This window comes from Aptenodytes forsteri, unplaced genomic scaffold, assembly GCF_000699145.1.
Source record: "Aptenodytes forsteri isolate BGI_AS27 unplaced genomic scaffold, ASM69914v1 Scaffold15, whole genome shotgun sequence".
Lineage (NCBI taxonomy): Eukaryota > Metazoa > Chordata > Aves > Sphenisciformes > Spheniscidae > Aptenodytes > Aptenodytes forsteri.
In genome coordinates, this window is record NW_008795129.1 from 11816125 (window position 1) to 11839798 (window position 23674).

General features: G+C 41.0%; 1 protein-coding gene across 2 annotated transcripts in view; it reads right to left on the reverse strand.

Moving 5' to 3' along the window:
- Positions 1 to 23674, reverse strand: part of BTRC (beta-transducin repeat containing E3 ubiquitin protein ligase) — a 100372-nt gene that overhangs the window by 18984 nt on the left and 57714 nt on the right. For both annotated transcript variants that reach the window (XM_019471750.1, XM_019471749.1), the window contains exons 5-6: positions 5166 to 5397; positions 602 to 788 (exon numbers count right to left, since the gene is read on the reverse strand). In XM_019471750.1, the coding sequence (XP_019327295.1) occupies positions 602 to 788; positions 5166 to 5397 (419 nt within the window). The remainder of the gene's footprint in view (positions 1 to 601; positions 789 to 5165; positions 5398 to 23674) is intronic.

Genomic DNA, 23674 nt, shown 5'->3' on the forward strand with positions numbered 1-23674 from the left:
GGAAAGTTCTAATGAAATGTTAACAGAGCAGCTTCAAACTTGAGTGAGACCCACATTGTAGTAAGGCTATTCCAGATGATTATTAACTAATCTATCTGCATTTCTAAAGTCCCCTATTCTCCGTGGTACCTACCCTCAGCTTCCAGTTTGAAAATTAAACAGATATCTAATAGTGAAAATCTGCTGAGGAAAACAAACAGACCTATCAGGAAACAACTAATTCATAGCACATGCTGCCCCACCGCCACCCCTAAAAAAGCTCTTCTGCTCTGAACTGCTGACTAGTTTAGTGTTCCCCTGGGGCGTACACAGCTTCTTAATTTGAACCGAATGACAGCTGGGTGTAAAAATCTCAGTCTGTATATCTCACTTGTCACAGTGGGATAAGAGCATGATCAGATGAGGAAGGTGAGGAAAAAGCCCCCACATTGCCTGCATAGCCAAATGATGCCCTAACTCCCCAACCCCCGAATTTTGATTTAAGTAACTGTCAGGTTTGGAACCAACATGATGTTTCAGGGTGCTAAATAACCCTCTTCAAACATGGTTTGAAACACACAGCACCTACTGTCCTGAATGGGCGCAAAAGAGGTTTCCTCACCATCCTCTCCTCTCTGACAACCCCCTCCACAGGGAGTCTGTCCTGACCATTCTCTCGATGAGCTTCTTCCACAGCATGCCGTCCGACGTCACCCGGTACCACTCCTTGCACACCAGCTCAGCAGCACACAACGATGTGGCATCCAGGTATGACAGAATGTTCTCAGCAATATGATCCAATCCCCGAGCTGGGGGAGGGGGGGGAAAAAAAAAAAAAAAGATTATTTGCTGGGGAGACACGGAGTTTAAAACAACTCCCCTTGCTAATACAAAGATACCCTCTCTTTCCATCTCCTCTTCTGCACGCAGAGCTGGACCAAATGCACAGAAGAGCATTTGCGGCTAAGTTCAGGAGTGAACAGCGTTCTCCAACTTCCTTTGGATATAACACAACAAGTCATTAAAAATAATAAAGAATCTAAGAAGTCATTCCAATCTATTTCGATGGGTTTTAGCACTAGGGGGATATTCTATGGATGGCGTTTCCAACTCAGCGACGCAGCCCCCAAAATCTCTCTATATTAGGACCATTTCTCATCTCACTGCTACAGCTGTTCTCATGTTCCAACGGCTCAAAAGCTGTTTTTGCTAAAGCAGTAGCTTTTAAACGTAATGAAGAAAAAAATATATATTCCCAATGTGTGCCCTGAAGGGTAGTGGTACCTTTAGACATGGGGGAGGGAAAGATATGCAGATGCACAGGGAAGTCGAGAGGGAAGGAGAGGCTGTGTAAGGAGAAAGTGAAGCAGGTTTGCTAGTTTCATTTATTTTAGTGAGTGGAGGAAAAATATGCACCAAAACGGTATAATTTGCAAATATTTTCCAGTGTGAATACCAGGACTGGCTTTGTTTCAACATGGCTGGAGTGAAATGTAAAGCAATTGCCTGGTTAGCACCAAGCAGCCCGATGTAACATCTGCGTAGCTGGGGGCCAGGGAAGGTTATGCTACGTTTCTTAACTGGATGGATGTATTCAGTAAAAATGTGCCCTTACCCACTCAAATTTAATCACCATCAAGACTCCAGGAAAATAAGATGCCTTTTAAATGAGATGTTGCATAAATACAGCTTCTCTTGGAGGTTGTTTAATTCACAAGTGAGACACAGCATCAAGAGATTATCTCACTTCACAGGTCAAATTTCAGAGGCTTTGTGGAAGTTGTAGTTTAGACCCCATCATCCCTCAGGCATAATGTTCAGACCAACCAAAAACGAACCATGGCAGATTGGTATTACATGCATCTTCCCTCCGGTTCACATTTGGGACAGAGTTAAATACGTCTTTTCTTGCTTTTAAAACAACAGCCTCAAAGACCAGGCCCTGCTTGTGACAGGGAAAGAAAAAGCAGCAAGTGCGTTTCTACAGTCACATGTCCATACTTCTGCAAACCCAAACTGGGTGCAATCAGCTGATTCTGATTAGAGTTCATGAGACACAAACGGTCCAACCTTTGTTTTCGTTAACTGAAACATCTCAAAATTATCTCCCAATGCAAGAAAACAAGAAAATTCAGCATGCCTCCTCTCACTCCTTTCAAACATCCTAAATTTATAACACATTTTGGGTGAGACATTCTGCCCAGCGTTTTATGCTTCCATTCATATGTAGAACAAGCACGTGAATGATACCATGCACAAACAGAGTGTGCAGAAAGAGGTCTGACATTTCTTATCTTTATAGATGCAAAATTAGATGTCAACCTGCAAAATAAAAGCTTCAGCAGCCTTTATTATGTATTTAATCTGAAAAGATATTTACAGCCACTATATAAGATTCTTTTAAAAAAGGAAAAAAAAAGAGTGTGTGTAAATTTAGATTGACTCTACAGCAATTCGTGGAAAGAGAGATACAATGTTTTAGTGAATGTGAACTGGAATTTGCAGGAATTCCGCAATTTGGTAGGGCAGACATGGACATCGTGTCCCCCTGCTTCCCCACCTCGACACCTGCAGCCCTGAGCTCTCTCCACTGGGTGGAAATGGCATATTTACTTTTCCAGTCTGAAGTGTTGTAACTACTTCCATGACCGTAAGTCATCCTTTGCCATTGACCCTAGACCCTTCGCAGAGAAGGAATACTAATGTTTTGGCCTTTCCTCCTCACATGTATGATAAGTGGATGGGCAGAGCTATTTTGGCCTGGCTGCAAACTCAATTTTATTATTTTGTTTCTTAGGACCAGCACAACTCACTGAGACATATATCTAACAAAGCATCGCTTCCTAAAAAAGAGAAATCTCTGCTCACAAAAGTTTTTGCTAAATCGATGTGAAACACTGTTAGCCCTTCAGCCCTCCATACCAACAAGAATGTTTCAGTTATTTCACACATGAAAGCCTTATGAAAATGACTTTCCTCATAAAAAATGTTAAACAGCTTGGAAATGCTAAGCAGAGACCTTATTTTTCAGAAACAGAACAAAGTTTGTTAAGTACACAGTTAAGCTGTATTTTTCAAACAACCTTAATTCTGTTCAAAGTACTGGGAAAATAATCTGAGCCAATTTTACTCTGTATTAGTAAAACGTGCTCATGATCTAAAACTACCTTTAATTCTGGTCATTCTTTGGGACAGTGCTAGGAGGACAGAGATAAGATGCCTCAGGATTTTGAAGTAGCTTTATTGTTTTATTTACTCGAGTGGGAGAGCAGGAGAGAGAATGAAGGAGTAAAAATTAAACCAGAATACTGAACACTTGAGAATTTCAGAAAGCTAAAAGATACTTAAATAGTTTTTTAATTATGTGACTAAATTTAAAATTTTAGGTTCATCACTCTTTCCTAGGCAGTTTCTTACCTTCCCCTTTCCCATTCCCCTCATTAGAAACCTGCCTATACTCAGGACATCCTGCACAGACTGCAGAGTCTGCGCCAGTGTAATTCCTTGCCATTAATTTTCTCCCTTAGAGCTATATTCACTAGGACATTAGCACTTTGCAAATATGCAAATCGATGCACATACATTATTTAAGTTCCCACAACTATTCAAATACTCACATATTAGCTGCCTGATTCCTATCTATTCTGCATTCTGAGATAGTAAAATTAGCTGCTTCCTGGGAAACTGTGAAAATACCACTAACAAATATGGTATGGCTAGGAAATTTTGAATGCCTCTGAAAATATAACATTTGGCCAAAATTTTCAGAAAAAGGCCTGTAGGATGAATTAAGCAAGTGCAAACAAGATGTGTTGGCTTGCTTTGATGGAGTTTTGTGGAGAAAGACCTGGAAAAATTGTGTATGTAACTATATGTATACTTCCACTTTAAAAGTGGGGAAACCAATGCACTTTCAAAATATTCTCTATTTTTCTGAAACAGAACAGCTCCACAAGTTATAATGCTGCTCTAAGTACACAAGATTATTGCCATTGGACTACTAAAAACTAACATAAAGCAGGTACTTAGCATAACTAAGATTTTTTTTTAATGCTACAACAGCCATTTGATTACTGGGCACAATGAGCTTAAAAATCCAGTGAGTCCTATGTATTTAACTTCATAGCAAAACTCTTGCAGTGCCTTTATGCTTTGTACAATTCAGTTAAACATGTTTTTTTCCATCTTTTAACCCTAGAACTTAAAATTTCATACTGAGAAATCCCTTCTGAAGAATGATCAAATGACTGGATTGAACAAATTGTCGGAGTTCAGCAGTTCTCCAAAGGTATTCACAGAACAAGCTTTTGGCAAGAAACTCCTCTCTTCAACTAGCTATTTAGAGACAACACCTGTAGCACGTCTTGCTCAGGTCCATCTCAAACTAAGGACCTACGCCATGGGAATGCTAATCCATTAACTATCTATCTATCTACAGAGGTACGATCTAATGGTCTGAGAAAAAGACCAAAGAGCCAGGAATTTCTGTCTGGTTCTAAAACTCTATTGCTGTATATATTTTATCTCCCACTACCTCAGTTTTCCCATCTATAAGACAGGGCCAATACAAAACTGCACGTACACTACTTTATGTGTGCATTCTGTGAGATACATCCAATGACACATCTGAGAACAGCTGGGATAATATTCTCAATGGAAAGCACTACAGAGGTGCAAAAAAATAGAACATTTCCATCCTTTGATCTTATGTCCTCCATTCTCTATTAGCAATAAACACATAATCAAAGTGACGGCTTCATGAAGGTATTTTACTAGGAGAGAGAGACAAAAAAATCTAAGTAAGAAAAGGGAAAACCTCAGCTGAGCAACCAGAAAGAGTAGTAGTTTTAACTTTAAAAATTTTCATTATTCATGCATCGTTGTGGGCATTATGAGTACAACTACCTGCCCTGTGGCTTGCGATGACTATCCTTATGACACATATATGAGCTGTCATTTACTCCTAGCCAAACCATGATGGTATTTAATCATGCCTTGAGAGACAGTAGGAATAAAAAAATAAAATATTACTACATTTCATACCATTATAGAGCTTTTAATTCAAAAGCTGTCATCTATTTTGCAAACCGACCCTAGAAGAGACCTCTCCAGCAGGGTAGGCCAGAGTGGAATAGTTTTCTGAAAGACAAGACGGAGGAGCAAGCTCCCTCTGCCTGCAGAAATACCTGGCAGTGCAGTGATAAAGTCCCGCTGTAACATGGGTTTGAGGTATGAGTTTATATGTCCGTGCTGGTAGTGACACATCTGGGAGATGAGGTGCTCCACAAACTCCACCTGGTCAGACTCGGACCACTGTTCAAAATACTTGACGCAGAGTTCCTTCTCCTTCTCATAGCTTGCAGACAGTTTTCTTTGCTTGGGCACAATCATACTGGAAGTGCCATTGGCAAGTTTCGTCTGTAAACAGGAAGGAGAGAAACAACCCAAATCACACATATGAAAAGAAGCTCAAGCGGTTTTATGATTTTTTGGGGGGAGAAAAAAGCAGAAGGAAAAAAGCACTCTGATACATAAAGTTGGCTGAGGCCACATATCGCATTTGGTGCTGTCAGTCGGAGCGCAGCCACTGCGAGCTGTAACCCCTGCAGGACAATGCACTGGCTCATGACAGAGCTGCACACAAAGGACTCTGGTTAGACGGGAAACCTTGAGTGGCAATTTAACATAAACACAATTTTATTTACATCTTGCAGACAGTAAAATGCATTTGTATTGCTAATCTACAGTTACCAGTTACTTCAATGCACCAAGAGAAAACTGCATTTGTATTTTGTTTTGTTTTCTAAAGGATGGGCTGCTGCTAAAATTCATAGGGAATGCATGAAATGGATGAGAAAAAAATCGACAGTACTTCTTCTGAGTATAAAATTATACCTTGAGAGCAAAGCCAGCTAAAACACACCCTGATATTTGGTACATACTCCTTTCACAGAATAAAAGATTTTCAACTTTCTGAGCACGGTTAATATCTTGTCAGAAAGACTCAGCTCAAAGAAGAGTTTCAGGGACAAAACAAAATACTGACATGTCAATTTACTACTTGATAGCAAGACATAATTTCTGCTTTCTAAACAATATAACTGGAAGAAAAGTGCACATTTTGCATTGCAAGGATATCCTTTGTCCAAGTAAGATTAACTCTTTGCTGGGAAATTATTTTTTCCCACACTGGTCAAATAGTTTCTATTAAATTCTGAAAACGTGATTTTCTCTCTTTCATTGCATTGGTTTAACACCAGACAGCAGCATAATAACAGTGAATATTATGACATTTTTATTTACAAAATACATTTAGCGGTTCTCTATTAATTATCAAATAATTAGAAACAAATTACAGATATCAGAATATGTAAAACATTTATGTAGGCATGCCGTACTTCTGTTCTATGATGGTAATTCCAGACGTCAACCTCACCAAACTTTATTAACTTTAAGGGAAAAAACGAATACCTAAATCTCTCTGCAAATATATCTAATGATCTAAAAGAAATGCATGGATTAACTGATTTTACAGGAAAAGCAAAAACAACAAAAAAGCCTTTTTTCAGCAAGTGCCAAAACAGTGGTTTATTTAGAGACCACAAAATCTAGTTACGAAAACGGGGTTTAGAATGCAGGAATTCCTCGTTTCTCAGGAGTAAATAATTCCTGTATTTCAATACCCCCCCAACGCCGACAGCAATCCTGACTTTGAAACACCAAAAACCTCATAATTTGAAAATCTACTCAACTAATCACCATTTACATTTCATTTTCTAGAGAAAATCCACCTAAATACTCTTTTTCAGCATTTCCAGCAGAGCTGGACAGAGCGTAGAAAAAGACAGTAAATAACTGTCATTTTTAACAAGCAGTTTCTTCTATTTCTGAATTATGGTTTGACTTAAGTTTCTTTGAGAACACGGAACATGGAGGTCACATCATCAGTGCTCAATTCTGCAGCTCAGTGTTTTCAACCTTTCTTTTATCCCCACTCCTCCCTGCGAATTTCTGTGTGTGTCCAGTAAGATCATGCAAGACAAGGGCTAAGACTGAGCTACGCTTTCATTTGGTCATCGCACGGACAGCACTGACTGCAGGTGAGTCGTAGACCCAGTTACTGGGCAGAAGGAAAGAAATACTCTCTCTTGGGCAAACTTTTTATATAGAGAAATCTCTAAAGGGACTGTGCTCATGAAGTCCTAGGTGTGAAAGGCTGGAGTTATTCTAGCAAAGTCCACAGTAGGCAACAGCCTCGCAAAAAATAATTATCAGTGGACTGCACTGAACATTGGTCTTAAGGGATTCTGGTCATTTTTGCTGCAGTTAAGCTGCCTGCAAAACAGACATCCCTGTAAAAATGCTGGATTAAGACAGCAGAGAGATGTTGTATTCTACAAGCTTGATCTCATTTCATTTCTCATTTTGTTTGCCGTGCAACCAATCTCACAACAGGCTGTGTCTACAAAGCATTTTTTAAAAAACTATACTTCTGCCTTTTAATCTCAGAGACTGTGAAGTCTGACTAATATGCTGAGCTGGGGCTGATGTGCAAAGACCACAAAAGGGGCAACTCCCTTTCATGGGGTGCCACCACGTTCTGGCCCTTCCTTGCCTCCTAAGCACCCTTCTCCCAGCAGCTCCCCAATTACCTCTAAAATGTCAGTTTGGGGTATCAAAGAGAAGCTGCAACATCTGCAAAAACAAGTAATGGCTTATGCGTGTACAAACAGATAGCTTAGATGGGACAAAACAACCGATTTTGCCTGGATCCCAAATGAATACAGGCCTCTTGGGTGGGAATAATGAGTAAGCTAGAGAGTCCATTGACCAACACTTGTAACAGCTCTGGAAGTCAAACTCCAGGTTTATATAGTGGATCTGCTAAAAAAAGCACTATATATGTTACAGTGTTTATGTCCGAATTAGTGGACAGGGGAACACGATATTTTTTAGGTTCATGCATGTACTTTGGCTGCATTCTGACAATGTCAGCTTGAGACCTGGTTTGCACCCTTGCCTGCTCTGGTTTCCCATAAAAAGGAGCGAGGGCAAGCCCAGAGGTAGCCATGGTGTGCCCAGCAGGTCCTGTGGTCTATGCAAGCAGGGGACCAGGAGGACAGGGCAGACCACGAACACACAGTTCGGCAGAGCAGAGACAGACGAATTCACAGGGCCCACAAATCACTCAATCACAATACATGCTCACATGCCTCCTCCAGACCATCTGTAGCTACAGCTTAGAACAAAATTCCAGAATTTCAATTTGAAGATTCCTGAAAATCTACCGGGGGTTCAGTGAAAAAGGCCTGTTATTAAAAAAAGCCAACAACAAAACAACATCAAGCATCTGTATTATTAAAGCGTTGGGGGGGAGGGCGGTTACTATCAGTAAGAGAATCGATTTGCTTCTTGAGAAACCCTGATGACTCAACCATTCTGATCAACTGCCTCAAGTACAAACCATCTCAGAACCATATCAGCAACTATTTCCTGGAGCACAGAGTCATCTACAGCCTCTTCCCTCTCCTGGTACAATAACCAGGCCTCACCTGAAAAAGAAAGAACTGTCCCACATGCCATCCATACTGCTAGGGTAAATATTCATCCAAATGCACTGTGTGTGGTTATGCTTTTTATAAGCTTCACTTCCAAAAGTGGCAAAGAAGAATAAGCACTGGTTGTCTGTCACCTGGGAGGAAGTTTGGGTATAACAGAGCAAACTGCTAACTCAGAACAGACAAAGCTTTTCTGACTCCCCTTTCACAAACGCTTGTAAGTGAGGGCTGAGAGGTGCCCAAGCTGGCTCTAGGCACAACAACTCATCTGCAGAACAGCAGAGGTGTCCTCCTACAATGGTGTGCCTGAGCTAGTAAGCTGTGCCAGGAAACCCAGGGGACTGAGTGCCTCAGGTTGGTACTAGCTCAGGGATCTACGTACTATGCTCCATTGCAGCCCATAATTACAAGACCATTTCTCCAAATAGCTACATTTAACACAAAGCACATTTGTATGCCCAGTGAAGTAGAAGAGGACTAATACATGAAAGGACTTTAATCTAAATAATGGCTTGCAACTATAGGAAGGTGCAATATTTCAACACAGATAAATAAAGCCTGGATAAATCTACTGCTCTGCATATAAAACAAAACAGCCATGGTATATCACAGCTGTAACCCACATATGACAACCAAGGTTACTTTTGGTTTTGTTCAGTACAGGGGACCAAGGATCTTCCTAAAGCACAGAAAAAACAAACACAAGCACAGATCTCTCATTCTAGTATAGGTATAGTGTTTCCTCACCCATATGAGTGGCCACAACTTTTACATATTTTTTAAAAAAACCCACCATGTCCTCCAATCATTGCAGAGGACTTTGTTAAGTCACTTTCCACAGGGTGGATGAATTCAGATTATATATTTCTTGATGTAAGAAGACATCTCTTAAAGAAAAAGAGAAGCTGTCTCCTAGACAGCTTAAATGATCCCAGCAAGGTTTGGGACCTTCTGAACCTTCAAGACATCTTCATGCTGGAGCTCTGAAAAGACTGAGAGATTAGACCACCACTGCAAATTTCTCAGTTTCTCTCTAGACAAAAGGAAGGGACTTCCCTTCGACGTTCCAGTATCGACAGGTCATACTGGGCTTCTCCCCTCCTTCCCAGACTCCCTGGGACTACAGGCTCTGACGCAGAGAGATGTCTTCTACTGCTTATCTGCAACCGTAGCATTTCACCTCCAACTGCTTGCACCGCCAGTCGTGGTTAAGTCACTGATCTAGACAGAGCCACCTTAACAGGAATTTTGGATGGGTTTTAGTGAAGGGGAGGAAAAAAGAGGACATAATGTTTAATTATAAGAAATGATTGAAATAGGCACAGACATACCCCGGGTGCCTCTGCACTGCAGCAAGCTCTAAACTTGTTATCGTTAATGGTTTAAATTTCACTGTGCTAATCATTTCAGGACACAAGCCTTTCTTGATAATCTAATGAATTATTCCAACATCCTTCAGCAAAAAAAATCCTCCATGACAGCACTAATTACAAGACGTTTTCCCAGTGCTTATGTAAAATATGACAGAGCAGCAGCTTAGGGAATTGCAGAAAACTGCTTCTAATTTCCACTGAGAAACTGACAAACACCTCTCTTTCATCTCTCCCAGCTCTCAAGTAAGATTTAACTTTCTCATTTAGTTAATTACCGAGTGAGGATCATCATTTTCCCGGATCGGAGCGGCACAGAGCCTTTATCGTGTTAACTTGTGAACTTGATCGATGGCTGCTGCTAAAACTTAATAACTTCACCCCCTGGCAAATTGTAAGATAAATATAATAGGAGAAACTCTGACAGTAAAAACCTGCCAGAAATGAGCGCTGTGTTTATGTTTCTTTGCAGGCAGCAAAAAAACAACCGACAGCTTATTACTGGGTGCGTGTTACTTATATTTAAAAGACTCCAGGCAGTTAACTTTCTGCGTACTGTTCAAACTTTACTCACAAGATAAAAGACACTGGGGAAAAAAACAAGCAATGGGATGACAAAGAAAGGAACCATGGAGGTGTATGTCCAGAGTGGGCGGGGAAGACGGGAACTTCACAGTGAAAGCAAAGCCATGCTTGTCTCTATATCCTGAATATTCTTCAAGATTAACCACATTAAAAATACCCACAATGGTGAATCCAGACATGAAACTAGTTTCAGCAGTGGCACAAAGCTCAGGAATTTTGGAGCATGTTAGAAGCTGTGTGGGAAAAGCACAGGGATTAAAAAGTACCAGTGTAGCAGTGAGATGATTCGGTTTGATGCCTGTAAAGCTGCTCTTAGCCAGAGAACCTCAGCATGGCTGGCTTTTGCAAAGCTACTTGTGTGGCCATGAAACTGCTTGCTACTGCCCATGATGAAGTACCCCTCAATACCACTCCAATGTAGCAATGTAATAAAAATGGTGAAACGGACCTGAGATGTATGCCAGGCCTCCATGGTAAAGGGCAGAGCTAATATTTGAGAATCCTGTTGAAAGGGTGTTGTTTGCATGGCCTAAAGGCAGTAACAGCATAATTAAGAGGATACAGGTTCAATTTCTATGGCTGGCTTCTTCTTTTTTAGGCTTGTAATTACCAAATGCTGCAGAACTGATTCCCAGACTGCCAAGGCTAAGCAAAGAGGGAAGAAGTCCTTTGCAGCTCCCTATTAAAGAGCTCTTTGCTTTGAGAATTGGGGGGTAGTGAGGGGGTGTCTCACCATAAAAAGCAGGATCTCGTGAGCCATAGCACCTAAAAGACATAAGTAGGGTAGCCAGCTCCTCATTTTTCTCCTTTGCAAGATGAACCTGCTTTTCCAGTGTTTGACTTGACAGCAAAGCTACAATGCTAGGTCATTAAACAACTCACTCCATTTACTTTTATTTTAAAAGCTCAGTTTAGAATCTACCCATTTCTGTCCGCCTCCATCTCACATAACAGTCTCTGTGAGGTTAACCATGGGTTTAGCACATATATGGACTTACTCGCTCAGTACTGAATTAGTTTCCACACTGCAAAGCTCACTGAAACAATCGGAAAAATGAACATAACCCAGAAGTAGATGATCATCAATCACATCTGAGAGTCAAAAGGAAGGCACCATGAAAGAAACCACAGCATCTTTACTATTTATTTTTAAGAGAAAATTCAAAATACATGCTCACACTGAAATTAACAGTCCCCTGGATACCCAAGGAACTAGCAATTTTGCCTGTCTGGGGCTTTTAGCTGCTTGTCCACATCTGGTTTCTAATCATACAGCAGAAAAACTTTGATAAGAAAGGATACATCTAGATGAAAGATCACTGGAATTATGCTGGACACAGCAGCCCAACCTGCTGCACTTTCTGAAATCCTGAGAGGCCAATAGTTTTCACAGGTACCATTTAAGTACCTATGATATGGTGTCAGCCTGGAGGGCACCTGGCTAAGGATATTACCTCAGACACAGAAGAAAGGGAGAAGGCTGTTTTGGTTTAGGGCCAGAAAAAGCTGCAGACACCAGAGAAGTAACATGCTGAGTCTCTTCAGGGACAGGGGAGGCAGGACTGAGCCATGGGCACTTGCACACCGGCGGTACAAACAGCAGTAATAATACCTTGCTGAAGAAGCTGCTCCCCTCCCACACTGCTACTCAGTAAACAGCAACAGGGAGAGGAGATTAAAAAACTATTCTTTTAAGCTAATACTTAATGTTTCAGACAGACTAATAAAGTTTAATTGTCTGGAATCTCGTAGCTCTTACTGTAAACTTTCCTTTGATATAGGTCTCCCATCTAGGTTTTAAGTGCTGGCAAAAAGCTCCAAAATAAAATTTCTCTGATGCCAGCAATGGATGTGAATTGGGAGTCCCTCTCCTCCTCCTCCCTTATCTCCAAGTTGTCTTTGCAACTAACAAGCACTGATGAGAAATCTGCTTGCATCAGCACAGCACTGGCATATGTTACTTTCCCAAACTACGATCCCTGACCAAATGCATATCTAGACATAGGGAGGGGAGGGCAGACACCATCACTCTTAAAGAGCTAGATTTCAGAGCATACCTTTTATTAGTTGTAAAGTGATCACACACAAATTTCAAAGCAGATCCTCCAGTAACAACAAATTACTTCCAGTGGAAGTCACCAAAGGAAATGCTTTCTTCCTCGGCATGGCTACCAGAACCAGAGTTGAACTGCTGGGACCATTACATGTTATTACTGTTAATGGAGGGAAGGAATATGCACATTATCACTTGGAGAACCAGTGTACTAAAGTCATCGGGCAACAGCCAGTAGCAGCAAAGGGCTCATTTATGGCAGGGAAAGGCATAAGCTATGCTCTAAGCAGCAGTTTCATAGTTTTCTGGAACAGTTGCTTCTGTTAAAATACCCAAGCATGATCTACTGCCTGAGTGAAGTTACTCTTTGCGGATGTTATTGTTGATTTTTTTTTTGCTCCAAGTACTCCCTTAACTCAGAGAGAAAAGCAGCCAGGAACAGGTAGGTGGACTCAAGTGATTCAAAACATGGCTGAACAGTGAAGACTATACCACCGGGAACAACCTACAAGTCAGTGGGGAGAATGACCCAAAAGACCTGTTATCTGCTCTCAATAACACTACTGAGATTTTCAAAACACTGTGGTTCTGTCTATGTAAAGCTTTTACCATCAAGAAACACAAGCCCTCCAAGATATTTCACCCAGTATTATTTCCCATGAGTTTCCTCCTTGGAGATGCATTTTGCTACCAACAACAAAGAGGGCACAAGCGCACCAAACTACCTGGCCAAGGCAAAGTGAGAACTGGAAGTCATGAATATACATGCTGGATATCATATACCATTTCCCAGCTACAGGAGTACTACATATTTCCAGGCGTACTGGAGAGATGCAACAAACAAAATGCAGCAGCGTTCTGAAGAACCACAAGATTCATGTACGTGCTTTGCTCCCACTGCAAACGTACTTCTTAGATCTGCTGGCAGAGTTGGCTACATGAGCACTCCCTAACCTATTTCAGTCAAAATAAGCTTGTTAGCAAAGACCTGCTATTTAAACTGTCTAAGCTAAAACACCTCATCTTAACTGAAAGCAGGTTTGCAGTTTTGCTGACAGATCCTGGAGGGCAGCAACCTGCAGCAGCCAGATGAAGGCTGAGTGGTATTCTTTTCCACCAGTACAGCTAGATCTAGAAGAAGACATCTCATCAGCTCACACTGGCTGATACCAATAGTACTGTTGTTAGCAGCCACCACAGAGGCAGCTGTAAGAGGAAAAGTCCATTAAATACTCTTGCACAGTGTCAGGTCAAAGCTGGTCAGTGGGCTGCAGCCAAAATCTTGACAGATTTTGCCTTGTAGCCTCCTATAACACCTACAAGATCATCCCATAACTCTCACTCATTAATGAGCATTGTCTTCTCAAGATGAGCTGTTCTGCTAACCTTGCAGTCAAATGATACCTTGCTGGCAAACTGGGGTGATTCCCATGGAGGACCACTAAGATTGCCAGGAGAGCTGGATGTGTTTGGCCTGGGGAAGAGTGGGGGCTATCTATTAGCCTTCCACTACCTAAAGGGAGGTTACAGAGGAAAGTGAGACAGAGTCTTTTCAGAAGTGCATAACGACAGGAAGAGGGGCAACAGGCACAAGCTGTAGCAAGCAAAACTCCGGACCTTAAGAGGGAGATTTTCAAAACACGAGTGGACAAGGTCCTGAGCAAAACGAGCTGGTTGTGAAGGTAATCCTTCTCTGAATAGGCAGTTGGATTGGAGACCTCCAGAGGTCCATCCTAACTTAAAGTTTTCTATGACTTTATATCTTAAGATTGTGTTGGTCCATTCTTTCATTGGTACCTGGCAAGAGATTCATGAACTGAGGAACTGACTCCAAAAATACAAGCTAAGCACACTCTCTAATGAATTCTGTATCTTCAGAAATTGCATTAGGTTGGGTTAGGCCAAACGCTGTTGATACGTGACAGTACATAACAGAAGAAAGGCAAGAAACAGTACCCTCTGCAACAAGAAGTCACCAGCTCTGACCATAACAGTGCTTCAGGAAGGCATATTCAGTTTCACAGTTGAGCAGACTTTGTCCCTATCAGCAGATACTCAAATTGCACAAGCCAGAAGCCCAAGTCACAAACTAGCACACTAGGGATTCCTCCTTGGCTTGGTGTTTTCAGAACAACCCCTCAAACTAAAGGAGGGAGGGAGTCTTCCAGTATTCCACTCCCTATAGTAGACTCAACAGAAGTGCAATTGTTTGACTATAACATATAAGCAATACAAAACCCCCAGTAAACTGGGGCAGAACAGGATTGCTAGCCTCACTTGGTCCTTCAACATACTGTATTTTCCACATAATGTTCTTTCACTCAAAGGCATGACTCCACCATTCCTTTTAACGAGATTAATAAACAGTGAAAATAGTATCAATCTACCTGCATTTCCCTTTCTACAAATACAGGCTAAGTTTTCTTTTCTTCTTTTCATCCCACTTCTGAGAGTTACTTTCCTGTCATATCAAGAATGTAATCAGTGTGGAGCATATCATGTGAGAAATGTCTTCCATCCTCATGCACTGACGCATCCTCTTGTAAATTTATCTAACAATCAACAACCCTTTCTTTAACTTCTACTATAATAATTGGCTAAACATCTAAGAACCAATTACATGCTGAGTAAAGTAGCATTTCCTTCCAACAGTTTTAAATATATTCTCTTTTAAATATCATTAGGTCTTCTATTGTGGGAATTGTCCTCCTTCGTGAAAGGAAGGGAATATTAGACTTTACCATTGCATGCTATTTGTTAAACACCTCTGTGATACTCCTTACTTGTTTCCGGTATTTTCAGTCAGCTCACAATAGCCTGTAGTAAGTCTAGTATTAGTATACTTGAAAACACACTATTTGCATCTTCTTATCTAGGAAGACCAATTTGGGATCATGCCTGGAAAAAACATATGCAACCTTCCGATACAAAATAAAATTAAACATCAAGAGAATTCAACGTTTCCTACCACTGACCAAACTAGGCAGATGCACCATTCATAGCCTGTTCCTTTCATCGAGGGGTTAGAGCTCCCTCTAGCACCCTCGAAACAGAAGAGCCATAGATGCTAAACTGTGACTGTCTGGGTCTCATCCAAAGCAGTCTTGCATAGGGTTGTCCATAATTTTTATTTGATTTACATTTTGCTGTCACATGAATAATTAAGAATACATCCACTAGTTTATCTGAAATTAAGGAGGAACAAGTGTCAGGAGAAATTCTCTCTATAACCGAGTAAAAATACTCATTGCTATAATTAACTGATCTCTATTTTAAAATGTAATTTAGGACCAGCTGAAGGATTATCATGTCAGCTGTGTGTACAATGTGAAGTGTAGCAAGAAATTAAATGAAAAAGTTGTTGAAAATATTCAATTTTCACGGCATAAAAAAGTCTTGCTACCTCACCCTCCCTTGCAGCTGACAAACATCCCAATGCAGCTGACAGGTCGCCTGCAGTTGTGAATTACGTGTTTCTATTTCAGCATTAAATATTGAGAAACACCGTTTAAGTAAAACTCAAAAGGTGTAACCCTGCTGAATTCTGCACAATGCTGAAGACAGAGAAACATCTCATGACAGAAAGAGTCTCATCCCTTTTTAATCATAGGGTATTACTTATTAATTCTTGATAAACTGAAAGCTGGCAGTACAATGTAAAAATAAGAAAGGAAAATGGGAGCCTAGTCTTTCGAGTTTTACTCCTAACTCTCCCACTGTCTTCTTGCGCTGCCACAGGCAAGTCACTCCATTTCACAAATCTATCTGTTAAATAGATGTATCCTAACACACTTCACACAGAGACAAAACACAGCTAACACAGCTTAATGCTGGGAATGTCTTCAGAGGCCTCTACACGAAAGGTGCTCAGTGAGGGCAGTGTCACCAGATGACACCACACCACGCTCTACACAAGTTTGAACTTCCCCTCAAGCGCCAGCAAACAAATTTGTCACTTAAAAACTAAACAAAACAGACTTATTAGAAAAGGCATGGCCTCGACTTCACCAATTAGAAAAAATGCAGCTATACTAATCGTTTCAGCAGCCTTCCAAAGCAGAATCAAAAGTCGAGTGCGTTAAGAAAAAATTTAACCTCGAGTTTTCTCAAACTGAGACACCGCATCCAGATACCACTCCTAAAATCAATACAAATGTGCAAACAACTCACACACCCCTGAAGGTAAGTGCCCTGGGGAGGATGTGCTTTAGTTAAGTTCCTTTACTCATGACAGCAATTTCAATATGTAACCACCAGGGGACTTCTGAACATTGCTTGGGTTTAGAAGTTTGCAATTTTAATATTAGTATGTGACAGAGATGAGGAAATACAATAGGATGTGTTAGGCTATCCACAGCTACGTTTTTACATCTCTGACAAGTCCATTAAGAAAGACTAGAAGTAACTAGACCCAAGTAGATGACAGAAGCACCTGACAGAAACTTCCCAGCATCGCCTGCCGGTGTCCCCCAGTCCTGGCCGACAGCTGTCCTTGCCATTCTGGGCCCAAACTCTGTACACAGTCCTGCTGCTGCACCCAAATCCTGACACACAGACCTTCCCTCCCACGGTACAGATGGCATCCAAGGCTGTTCCTTTTATCCTCTTAAGAGGACTTGGAGAAAAGTGCTGGCAACAACTTCTCTCTCCCCACACCTCTCGCACATGGCAGGAGAGGATTACAGTCCAATATCTGACCTGTCCAGCGGGAGTGAAAGGACATCTGAAGTGAAAGCAAGACCTCTGCAGTTGCAGATCTGTTAGTGATGCTGGCAACCCTCAGCTGCGTGCCTCTTTGGGCTGATACTGCAGTCCACTTGTTCTCCCCTGCATCTCCAAGTAGTTGTGGCTTGGATCCGAATCAGAGACAGGTGAAAGAGAGGTGGCGCTGACCGAACTGCAGTAAGACGTGGCATCAGCAGCATTTCCCCACATACACATGCCCAAGTACTAAAACTTTGGAGATCTCTGATCACTTCTGTATATTAGAAGCAATATATCTCCCATCTTCATTTAGGAAGCAGTTTGCAGCCGTTGTTTTTGTGCCTTTGTTACTTCCAGACTGCGTAACTTAATGAGGTCCTTGGTGCTATCCTAGGAGATAAAGGGAGGCAGCTAGTGCCAAATGTAGCCCTTCTCATGCAAACACGTTACGTACTCCCAAGTGTTGGCTTGATTTCTGGGTGCAGTGGGAGACTTACACTTTGAATTGTAAGGTAGATGTTCTGTGTATGTAAAACTTGGGAGAAGCAGGTACCTAGCAGTGGAGGTTAACAGGCACTAATGAGTTCAATATTGACCCTGCTCTGAGCAGAAGGTTGGACCTCCACCTCTTCCAACCTAAGTGACTCTGTGTTTCTAACCTCATAGTCAAAGCTCATCTACAGTTCCCAGGCTTTTGGAGAGAAAAGAGATTTAGGTTTTGACTGAAGCCAAGTTATAGTTGTCTGATGTTGATGTATTTCATTTGTCACAAGCAAAATCTGAAATTCTTTTTAGAAGATGCTGTATAGAGAATTATTTTTTTAAAGGCTTTCCAACTCTGGGCTTCACAAGCCTTCGCTATTGTATCATTCATTCTTTGCAGCAACCAAACACCATGTTCTTAAAGAGTACTGCAGATACACCTGCTGTCTGGCTTTGCAAGTTGAAAGCATGCAGTATTCAAGGGACCTGTTTGGACATCCAACCTTGACTTTCAATTCCACCCCTCCAACTATTTAAAATTTTTCAAAAACTGTTGATTTTGTTTTGATGCATGTGTTCTCTAAGAACTGCAGCTGATTCTCTCCACAAATTATTAAATTCCAAACTTATCTTCACTTATGACCTGAACCAATTTCAAAACTCAGGTCTCAAACAACAAATTAATTGACTGTGTTGCCTAATCATCTGTAGTCTTCTAAATCAAATCTCAAAATACTCCCATTACAACCCACCTCAGAACTGTCCAGGATTACAAATTATGATCCAGAAAGGGCTGACAGATCTAAATTAACATGGCAGGAGAACAACCTGATTCAACTCTGTAGTTCACGCAATTTTGTAAAATCCAGTGACTTGAAAGAAAACAGCACATGCACATAATTGGCGTTAATTAAGCAACATTTTTATTACCTCCAATCAAAGACTTATAAGGAAGGTTTACTTGTCAGAGAGAGGTTTCTTTGCTGAGAAATTACAAGTCTTTCTTAATTAACAATCTTTTTTTTTGTAGTATAGTTGTTAAGTATTTTTCACTTTTATTTTCTTCTAAATGAATGTTAGTCTAAGCACAAAAGCTATTGTTTAAATTGACAGAAGTGGGGTCAGAAAAAACGATGCCGAAATATTTTAATCATCATGTATTTTAACTAAATTCCCAGTTTGTGGTCACTGTTACAAGGGTTTCATTTTGTATTGAGAAGCAACAGGAGGATCTCAGACTTTATAGATATGAGAAGATGGTTAAATCTGAACCTGTGCACACAATTAGGACAGACCTATCATATTTCACAAATTCAGGACATCACGAAGGCAAGTTTGCCTGCTGGACACAGGACCTAAACAGCCTGGCTACATACAGCACCCTTTTCATTTCCTAGTTTCAAACTACTCTATGAGCTGAGCAGGTAAGGACTACTTGCCTGTTCAGATTCACTATTACAGTAAAATAAGTAATTGCAGCTACTTTGAATACTATTTTCAGGTCTGCGAGAGCAACTACTTGGCTGCTTATTTTTAATTTTCCTCAACAATAAGGTTCAGCAATGCATACAGTGAGTACTGCTGTCTGTCTCCAAGCTGCAGCTTCAACTAAGCCGTCACTCACATGCAACAAGGGACTGCCTGCCCTGCTGAAGTTAACTTGGATATGAGCTTCCACAGGCAGACTAATTCAAATCTATTTTTGTAAATTACAGGTTGTGTTAAATATACATGAAGGAAAATATGGAACAGTTTCTTTTACTGCACAACATGAGTTATTTCCCATTCTAGGTTCCCTCCGAGAAAACTCTAAATTTTAAAATATGCCAATTAGTGGCAGTGACTACTGGTGAAACCTAATCCAGTCAAGCAGTAGTATTCGCTGACTACTGCAAAGGGCAGAACAACGTTCCAAGAGAATGAAGGGACCAGGATACCTGACAATAACAAGGAGGAGCGTGCAGCCATTTGCCCAAGTTTCCTTTTCCTTTCAGAAGAAATGCAGGTTGTGTCCCTGCCTTAATGTAACAGTTAAACCATAAGCTTTCATCAGCCAGAATAATTAGATCTTTGCATGTACATAAGACTGAGTGTTAATAGCTGCGGTACAGTTTAGGGTAATAATTTGACAATTTCTGTGTAAGAGGGCGCAATCAGAAAAGTAAACAAATTCCTCCTAGAAAACAAACTTCTCAACCACAAATGCTCAAACATCTTCACCGTTTCTCTTCCTTCATTTCTTAAATTAAGCCACTCCCCAAGGACCATTCAATTTATCCTAATAAAACAAAGAGGATATGACTGCTCTCTAAAAATATAGGGGGATAAACACCAAAAAGGGAAAAGGAACTATTAAAACAAAAGGAAGAAACAAGCTGAAGAACCAGTACTACAATCTCTCCATGAATAAGGAAACTCGGAGAGGATTTCCAGTCATTGGAACAATCGGGTTCTGGAATCATCTTCTGATGGAAACAGAATGGAAAAAAGACCTCAGACCAACCTTTAACTGGTTGTAAGATGAAACTCAGTAAGTTCACTAAAAGGACGAAGTGGTATCTGCAAGAGCAAGAGGCTGGAACCAGTGACCTGCGAGGTCCCAGAAGGTAGAATGATACAAACCAGGCCATGTCCTGCTCTGCAAGAGGACATTCATCACCTTATAGCTCAGAGTATACCTGAGAGGACACAGATGCAAACTTGTTGACCGGTAACTGAGCAAACTGACTTTCAATGAGTAGAGAACATTGATGGGACTGTGGGCTCCACTCTGTTAAATACGCAAAGGTAGGGTTTCATTCCTCTATCATGGATGACGGGTGACTGCTTCACCCAGAAAAAGAGCTGTCAATTTTCAGTCTCACATGTGCCCAAGGAGCTTCAGCATACCTGAGATTCATGAAACGTACAACCTACATCTTTCCACTAGGTGCTGAACTGCTGAGTTGCATGTGATACACAGGAACACTATTTATTCCGGTATGGTTTTATCCATCTGTCTCAGCTCCAGGAGACTCATAGGTAACTTCAGACTGCCCTGAGGCTATATTCACTGTGTCTGTAGTTGGTTCAACAGGATACCCGTCATGGTCTCTGATGCATTTATAACAAATGTATTACATGGGAACAGAGAATATCTCTTTTCATACCTTCATTGCCTCCAGGTAAACTCTCATAGGATCCGGGGCAAACCTTTAAGCTGTTCATTCATGTGATGTTTGGATGTTAGATGAAGATAAGATCTGGATGTTAGTAATGCACATGACCTCAGAGTCCCTGATACAGAGACACTTTTGCTGGAGGAGTTACCTTCAAGTCACTTACCACTGGCTGGGAAGACTAGGCTGTGACCTGCTGGGCAGTCAGCTGTTGTGACTATGAACTCTATTGTCTCCAGGGACAATCATCTACTGTCTCCATAATTAGAAGAAAAGATACATGGCTGATTTCAACATTGTTGCTGTCTTCTGCTAGCTTCTACCTTTAACTGACCAGTTATCTGGGTATAGATTGCAATGGTTATCTGCCACTCTTGGGACCACGAAGAGCAAAAACTCACACAGGTACCATCTGGAGCCCGGTATGACTCCAAATCAATTCTTACGATCAGCAGGATCAAAACTTGTCCTGCCAGTCGACGGTGATTTACTTCGAGAGACAGAATGATGGAGGCAAGTGTCTGACCTCCAAACAGACTATTTATGTTGAGCCACTTGAGGCCCCACACAAGATGAAGAGTTCTTTAGTTCAGTATCAGGAAACTGAAAGTAAATGTGTCTCCATCTGAGGACAGGATTTGAAGCCTGTTGATCTGGTCTTTCATATCAGAAGGGGTTCTAAGTGTCAGCACTTGATCCAAAGAAGTTACTATGGTGACAAATGGTCAGAAATGAAGGTAAAGACAGTTACATATTTGGAAGTAAACTGAGGATAAGACATCAAGTTCTCCAAGGAGAACTGTTTTATTCTACTGAACACTATTGCAGGAGATGAGACTGCAGACTCAACAGCGCTGCTCCCATTTCCCAACTGATAACTTATCTATGCAAACTATAAATTCACATTTCTCTGACCCCACCTTCATGGGAACGACAAGATATATTTTAGGGACTAATACTTTAATATATGTATTGATTTCATTAGTACAGCTAAGGTTTTATAATCTCTCTAAAGACAAATTACATTCTGTAATAGTTTATAAATAACTGCTTAGCTATTACAACCTTAATAGGTAAACTTACAAAATGACTTGTCTTTAAATAAATGTTCTCCTTGTGTTTTATATTACTCACAAAAAGTTTAATGTACTTACATTTTATAGATCAGATACCACGTTGCATTACTTGAGAAACAAAGTTCCCATGTATCACATGTTGACTCATACTGTGTATATGAAAAGGGGACAGTGAAAATCAAGTAAAAACTTTGAATCTTCCAAACTTTAAAGTGTTTCACCTATAAAAAGATACTACTGTAATTTTTAAGCAAGGAAGGATTTCTGGGGAATAGTAATATTGATTATACAGCTGGAAAAAACATATAAAACCTTTAGATATATGAGACGCTATTGCTTTTTCAAACACACAAAAAATGTTCTAATTAAATTGAGTCTAAAAACTGTGACCCAGTTTAACCCGGTTTTGTTTTTACAAAAAAAAAAAAAAAAGAGCAATTGTAAGGAAAATGTTGCTGGTGTTCCGTCAACAGCTAGTAGACAGTTTGCTAGCCCACGTAGAGCAAAGAAAGAAACGGATAATTGGAGTAAGTAAAATATAGAGAGTTTACCCGGAGGTAGGAAAATTCTAACACATAATACAAACAGGCTTGGTTTTGGCTTCACCAACAGTATTCAGAAAGGCTTTTGGTGTGCTGGACAAAGCATATATATTCTAGGAAGTGCACAGGTATACGATCCATGGAGTCTAGCATTCTGCTTGGGGCTATTACAGAGGAAACGCTTTGGGAACTTTCGTTACTTAAACATGGTCTGGTGTGTGCTTGGTTGCCTGGGCATTTGTTTCTAGTAATGTGTTTATTGAGGTTGTGGGAGCTCTTTGAAAGCTACAGGGCAGGGTGAGAGAAAGGGAAGGGTTCTGAGAAAACTTCCTCCTGTATAGGCTCTAATTGCTTAATGATTTTCTTTATTAGATCCAAACTAGGCTGGCTTGTCTATACGGCTTGCCCTGCAGCAGTTCGTACAGGGATTCTGGGTAGCTTACTCAAAGATGAAAGCCACCTCCCTACAGAGGGGTCCTGGCTGGGTGAGGATCTCTTTAGATCGCAGAAGCCAATACGGCCGCATCCTCCTCAGAGCACACACAACATTGTCTGAGAACCTGGCTGTACATCAAAGCCTTTGTGGTGGCCTCAGGTCATCGCTAGCTTTACAGAAGCAGGTATATTGCTCTATGGGGTTCCCTTTTATGTCAGTCCTGATGTTCAGAAAGTTACATTCACACAAGGATCATTTCAGAGAGAGTTTGATGAAGAGGTGATGGTTATTAAACTTGTGATGAAAATTGGTGGGAGTCCAGAGAGCGAGCACATACCTCTGTGAAAGGAAAGATGAACTTGCAGTTAAAGCAGAAGACTAGGCTGTCAGTAGAGCTAGAGAACAACTTTTACTCCTGGTTCTCCTCAGGTTTTGGTCTGAGCCTAAGACACCCCTTTTCTCCTGAGATACTATGCGGCTGCTTCACAGGGTGTTGCAGAGTTACGTTTATGTTCCCTAAGCTGACTGTGCCTCAGGGAGAAGACACTAAGTAGTAACACTCTACACACAGCTCTGATCTTGGTAGAGAAAAACTTCAGAGAGATCAGGCAAAAAAGGTGAAAAAAACCACCCCAGAGAACGACTTTTCCCCTAGCCTGCTGGGAGGCAAATGTCCCCCAGTCTCAAAGCAGCTCTCAAACTGAAGGGGCCAGAACAGGGAGAGACGTGG